A 6,930-nucleotide genomic window follows, 5' to 3' on the forward strand; every position below is an offset into this window, starting at 1 on the left:
GACAGATTCGAAATTCAAATGTAATATTTTTTTATAATTAAGTGTAACAGTATTTATGGCCAGACTAAGTATTTAAAGTGAAATTAGTTTAACAGTCAGGGGCAAATCTGAATTACTCTTTTATTAAAGCATTGTCGTTAATATGATAACATTATCATTATCATTATATAAGAAGATTACCCCTACAAACATACAGAATAAGAAACTACCTCTTAATATTATTAAACCGCAGTCTTTTGCAATGAGACCATACATTTCGTACGTAAATTGGATTCCAAGTAGTCCCGCTATGAGTCTATATTAGGGTAGATCTACACTGTCGCCGACCAGCCAAAACGTAAGGTGGGCTTGTATATATTAGCTTAGTTATTTGAAACCTAGCTTTGGAGCCGCCTTTGTTTAGCATATTTTATCTGTGGCGTAATAACTTGTATTCTTTGATGTGTTTCGCATATGAATATTTTGTATGGCAAAATATTTGTAAACGAAACGGGAGGTATATGGAGCATGTTTGAAGGGTTTCGGGAATCTTTGTATTTATAAAAAGATCAAACGTCCTGGCTCGGTCCCCCATTAAAACTTAAAATTCGTCAACCTATTTCAATGTTTTGTTTTGTTTTAAGTGGGTTTAATTTTAAAGAAAATGTCTCTTGAAATACCCAATGTAAATGCGTACTGAGTATAATGTACACTTTTATATTTCATAGAAGTGAATTCTTAATGGTTTGCGTTGTATCAAAAATGCTTTTTCATATTTAAGTTACTGTGGCTATTTACATACCTAAAAGCAGATAGTAAACGATTTTCTTCAGGAGTTAGAGATCTAAGTGTAATTAATTCATCAGTGAACAGATGTACCTTGCATCTACTCTGTATCCGACGAGGGCACAAGAGATTTTATTTTGATTTCATTTTTCACAAATGCATCTATATTTTTGAGGAAACAATTTAGCCAATAAACGTGTGACAAACAATAATAATCTAAAAATTTTTTATGAAATTTGGAAACGCCGAGATTTAAGACCCGTTTCCTTTTACCTCACCCTTCCTAGTCCATTTCTTCTTTCCAGTCGTCAATCCTTTCCTTATCCCTTACCCTTAAAAACATAGGTAGCGCCTTACCTATAAAAGTAGGTAGCGCATTGAGAGCATTACCTCTGAGAATATTCATGGGCGGTGGTGATCGCTTACCAGGTGAACCACAAGCACAGTTGTCTGCTCTGACATAAAAAAAAAATATTCTCACCACAGAGAACAAAAACTCACTAAACTCAAAGGAGGTTTCACTCGAAAACTGTAAGTATATCCTGTTTAACGTATTTCAGAGGCGTTCTCCCGCACATTCAGCCGAGTGAAGATCACCTATAACCCTCTATACTCGACTGTGGTAACGTTCAATAGGGAAGTGGAAAAACCAGTCAATATGTTTGACAAACTCGGAGTGCGGAGGTACTTCAAGATATATGTGCTCGCTCTTAAGGCGAGGTACCGGCATCGGGGTAAGATTTTGTCGTTTATAATTGTTGCATATTATTGTCATAGATATATATGACGATTGATTTGTCTATTATTTAGATATTGAGATAAATACACACGTATACGTTTTGTCTTGTTTTCTTTATAGTTATACCACAGATAACATAATAAAAAAAGATAAAATGATACTCTGTTATACTCAATTAATAAAAAAAAAATAAGAAGTAATAACGTTTAAAATGATCGAAGTCTTTATGAAAAACAAAAATGTCATGCATTTATTTTATAAAAGGTAAAACAATGGAATTGAAATGAACATACCTAAATAAATTGAGTTGAAAAAAGGGGAAAAAATTTGAAAAATAATTTTTATATAAATATTATGTCAAAATTTGCGTTCCGTACAGAGCACCACACGTTTGAGTAAAATTAATATCAGTAAAAAGGTTATAAGGTACCTTTTAAACACGCTTTTATTAGCTCCACCTGTATGTTTATATGCTTGTATGTATACATGTAACCGACGTCTTTAGAGTGGATTATAAACACAGATTCAACTCAAACTTTGTATACTTATCAAGGATCGGTGACAATACGTTAATTTCATGAGTGAATCGAGTATTTTTTAATATTTTGGAAACTATATTTGTCTGAAGCAAGATTATATTTACAGGTGTAGCGAAGGAGATGTTAAAAGCGGCAATAAACCTCAGCACCAGTGCAAGCGTACCCGCGATAGTCGGCTTGTTTGGCACGGGCCGAGGGCAGCAGATCGCTGAGGAACTGGGCTTTGAGAAGTTCAACGAGATCTATTATGTTCGATATCTTATTGATGATCAGGTGAACTCGTTTGATATATTGTAGGTTTGCATTTCATGCGTTTGAGGAGAGATAATGTAGGGAAAATGAGGGGTAAATAGAAAAAATTATTTAAGTTTACAGCGCCTTATATATCTTCGTGGCAACCGCCATTTCTCATATTTGTATTTTGTTTACATGATCATAGAATTGTTAATTTATTTCTTTTTACTGAAAATAAAAGCATTTATTGAAAAATGCGAAAAATATGTTATGTACGAGAAATAAATTCATCAATTAGACTTGATTTCTAATTCTATAAAATGCACTCTTTTCTGATAATAAGTGTTTATGTTGATAGTATGTTAAACTGACTGTTATTGGCAGCTTCACCCATGTTATCAAAATAATTAATATAAATCATACCATAAAACCATAACAAATAAACACACTTAAGCTTACATACATAGAAATCAGTACATATATTAATTAACTAGCTGCGCCCCGCGGTTTCACCCGCTTAAGTTAGCTGATAAAAATGCCTATATGATATTTCAGTTGTCCAGCTATCTACGTACCAAATTTCATTGCAATCGGTTTAGCAGTTTTTACGTGAAAGAGTAACAAACACACTCACATGCTTACAAACATTCGCATTTATAATATTAGTAGGATAAAAATAGGAGTAGGATAGGATGTGCTTTTTCAACCGACCAATAAATGAGGAGATATCAATTTTGTTTGTTACCTTAGATATATTACTGGGTGAACCGATTTTGATGCCTAGTTTTCACGATTTTAAGGCGGTAACGTTTTTTTGTTAAAAAATAATTGTTAAACATAATATTAAACTTGTTTATCGGGACAATTTTCAGATAGTATTTTGGGACACGGGGCTCGGAAACTACGGGATGGCGCTGATGGGCTATCGCATTCCATCTGTGGACGAGCCAGAAGAGATTCGACCTCAGGCATCTTCCAGATTCAATGTGCAAGTAGCTAATGATGACGATCAGGAGACTTGATTAAAGACTTTTTAGTGAAACCTTTTTTTTTAAATCAACGTTCGCATAACGAAGGAGGTTCTTAATTCGACTGTATTGGCACAGATAACATAATACTATAATATTTGGTGGCGGTTTTTATACTCGATAACTTTTTGGGTTTTCAACCGATTGGTCTGATACTTTTTGTATTTGGTATTAAACTAAATGATAACAATTTATGTTGTCATTTAGTTTAATGTTATATGTTTTAAAATCTGCAGTGGTACATTGCCCACAAGGAAATAACTAAATAAAGGCTACGGATTTTTATCAAAGTGATCAAATGGCAGCTAGGTATAAAGGTTGTTTTAAACCGGAAGTCTTAAATAGGAACTATGCACGTAATTCGTAATTCCCCGGAACTGACATATTTTCACATGTCAAGTTCGTATCCATTTTGTTTTATTCTGTTTAACTGTGTTATTATTTAATTTTTAGTTTTATAGCATTGAAATGCTTTTTGACGTGATAACGTCTTAAATTAGGTTGCGGCTCGGAGGCACTTATGAAAAAGTGTAACGTTACGATGAGTCACCGAACTATGATCGGTCCGCCGCGCACGGAGCACTAGAGAATTAGGCGCATTGAATCGGCGCGTGCTTGTGTCTCTGTCTCTGTCTTTTTAGTAAACAAATAATATTTTCTATAGTTAAAATTTGTGCAATTCTTATTTTCATTCAATTCCTTGTTCCTATTGTGCAATTTAATAATATTCATGTCAATAAATATTCTACCGAGAAAAAGACGTTGTCACGTAAAATCTTCGCCCGTAAAGCCGACTTTACAGGCAACCATTTTTTTATAAATGTTCTCATTTATAAAAAAAGAAAAAGAAAATTTTTTTGAAAGAATAGAATAATTTCGATCACGGTGCGGGATTCGAACCCGCGTTTCTTGCCTAACCGTAGCAACGCCTAGCTTTAGGCTTGTGTTATTATTGTTTTATCCAATTTCATAGTAATATGCGTCCTGTAAAATCGCTCCTGCCGCGTCCCACCTGTAGCTTTTAATGGGTGAATATTGTTTTTGGGCTGTGAAATATGCGATTAGATTTCTATTTTTTTCTAGATACATACAGTGCATGTAAGCTTGGGTGGGAAGCGGATTAAAAGTAGCCTGTATGGTTTTTTCAAAGCTTTGGAAGGCTGTTATAAAATCTTATTTTATTTTTTTCGGTCTGGCGAGTTTGAGTGTATAGAGTTTTTAGTAACCTTCGATTTTAGTAACAATATTCATTGATTCATTGATATTATATATATAGTGGGTTCTCTAAAAAAACAAAAGCGTTTTGGTATTATAGTGCACAATACGTACTTAAATAGTAATAGAAATAAGGTATAAATTGCAATAGCCGTAAATATGAATGTCGTGAGCTAAGCAACATAATTTTTATTTAGTATTTTTAAACGCTCACTGGTAGTTGTATTTTGTACAGTACATTTAAATTTATTGGTTCAATCAAGCCTAAAGCGTCACCATAGTAAGGCACATGTTGGTTCGGATGCCGTCTAGTGTTCGTTTGTTTTCAACCGACTTCAAAAAAGAGGTGATTCTCAATTTTACTAACTTATTGTATTGGTAACCACATACTATCCTAATCCTTTTGTTATTTGAAAGCTGGGGCCTTCCGTGTTTATTTAAATTTGGTCTAGTTCTGACATTCCGAAGGCGAAATTTATTTTTTTCTAAAATTAATTGTTCTGTTTAATTTTAATTAATATCATATCGAATATCGCTATTTTTGCGGCCACAGGCGAAACGTTCGTAGCGTATTACTGTCATTTTGATGGTCGTGTCCAAACGCTGGTTTATGGGCCACTGTAAAACTGTACACCGTTACTTGGCCATGGAATAGTGAAAATCCCTCACGTCAGCGTCACACTATTGGGTAATGGTGAATTTACTTATGAATATGATATGTACATGTAAAATTTAATGCGCAATTTACGTTTTATGTCATCTGTATTCCATGTGGGAGTGTCTATTTTTTTTATTATCATGCATTTTGTATGAAGTTATACTTTGTAGTGGAAGTTATAATCGAAATGAGTTTATTGTCGTAAACATATGATTTAGGTACGGTCTTTTTATTTATTTTTTTTTTTTTTTTATGTAATGGTCGGCAATGGAGCTGGTGGGTCGCCTGATGGAAAGCGCTACCACCGCCCATGACCATTTGAAGAGGCGTAAGGTCTATTGCAGACCTTTTGCCTTTACAAATGGATTGCCGACTTTAATTGGGAAGGGATTAGGAAAGGATTGATGAGAGGAAAAAAGGAAAGGACTAAGGGAAGGGTAAGGAAAAGGATATGGGCCTCCGGCTCCTCATTTTCAACGCTCATTTTCAACGCCCTTAATATAATATTAAATTCGTGCATATCTGCATGTTTTTATTATGTTTGTATGTACATAATTAATGTAACACAATGTACGGATCGCCAAAATGTATAATTGAACATAAAAGTACCGATTCAGTTTTAGCAAAAGATTATACTATTTGTACTGAAAACGTTAACTTTGCATGCAATGAAATTTTGCATACAAATAAATAGATGTTTTAAAGTCATTATAACATCAATATTTAAGATAGGATGAGGCTCGTAATTCAAAGCAATGTAATCAGACATAAGACAACTACAATATAAAGAATCCAATAATATTATAACTCCAATTATATTTTTATTAATTCATAGCTTAGTCAATGTTTACACAGAAATATTCTAATATCAAACTTGTTCATACTTTATCGGCCGATCGTTTAGAAAACGAAACTTCATAATGAGCTCCGAAACTTGGTGAAAAATAACTTATTTAATCAAAGTTCCAACAAATATAGATAATATCGTTTAATCGAGAGAGACAATGCTGTTAGATAAATGTAGGTATATTTAAATGGGAAAGTTTTTTATCTGATAAGTTTGAATTCGATGATGTTGAGGGCTGAGGGATGTTGAGGGCTGAGGAAATGTTAATGTTAATGATGGATGTTTTTGTTTCCATCGAGTTTTAGGCTAAGGCCGCACTTCGGCTGAACAGATTCGAATTTTGACTGTATAACCTTGTGAATATAAAAGACTAGTTCAAGCGGCCGACTGACTTGAAACGTGTGTTTGAAAATTAATTATACTAGCGAGAGAAATCCACGAATCCGCGCCAAAATTTATACTCTTTTATGACATATCGGGCAACTGAGCTGGTGGTGCGCCTGATGGTAAGCGAACACCATCGCCCATGAGCATTGGCAGAGTTGGTGCTTTTGCGAATGCGCTTTTATGGGTTAAGGGATAAGGAATTGGCTCACCGTACATAGTTTTTGCAATAAAACCAGTTAGCAACAGTTCATTAGTTTCCTAGTAAAAAGATTTAGAATCCGCGGCGGTTAAACTGTAGTGCGGCCTTAGCGTAATGTGACGTAAAATATGAAACAGTAGGAGTAGAAAGGAGGTCAAAATACTAAGCACTGACATAATATTAACGTTTTAAATGATGAAAAAGGTATCTAAGATGAAGATTTCGACCATTAAACGCAGTCATATTAAGATTGGTTGCCTAGTTATTTAATAAGTTATGCTCAAATGTAGTCTTAGCAGGTTTCTAATGATGTATGACA

At 34.0% G+C, this 6,930-nt stretch overlaps 1 protein-coding gene across 1 annotated transcript in view; it reads left to right on the forward strand.

The window, feature by feature from the left end:
- The window catches only part of LOC119836583, a 10,733-nt gene extending 7,434 nt beyond the window's left edge, over positions 1 to 3,299 (forward strand). The window contains exons 3-5 of the mRNA XM_038361965.1: positions 1,326 to 1,499; positions 2,150 to 2,316; positions 3,150 to 3,299. Coding sequence (XP_038217893.1) covers positions 1,326 to 1,499; positions 2,150 to 2,316; positions 3,150 to 3,299 — 491 coding nt within the window. The remainder of the gene's footprint in view (positions 1 to 1,325; positions 1,500 to 2,149; positions 2,317 to 3,149) is intronic.
- The last annotated feature ends 3,631 nt before the right edge of the window (positions 3,300 to 6,930 follow it).

Source organism: Zerene cesonia, chromosome 25, assembly GCF_012273895.1.
Source record: "Zerene cesonia ecotype Mississippi chromosome 25, Zerene_cesonia_1.1, whole genome shotgun sequence".
Lineage (NCBI taxonomy): Eukaryota > Metazoa > Arthropoda > Insecta > Lepidoptera > Pieridae > Zerene > Zerene cesonia.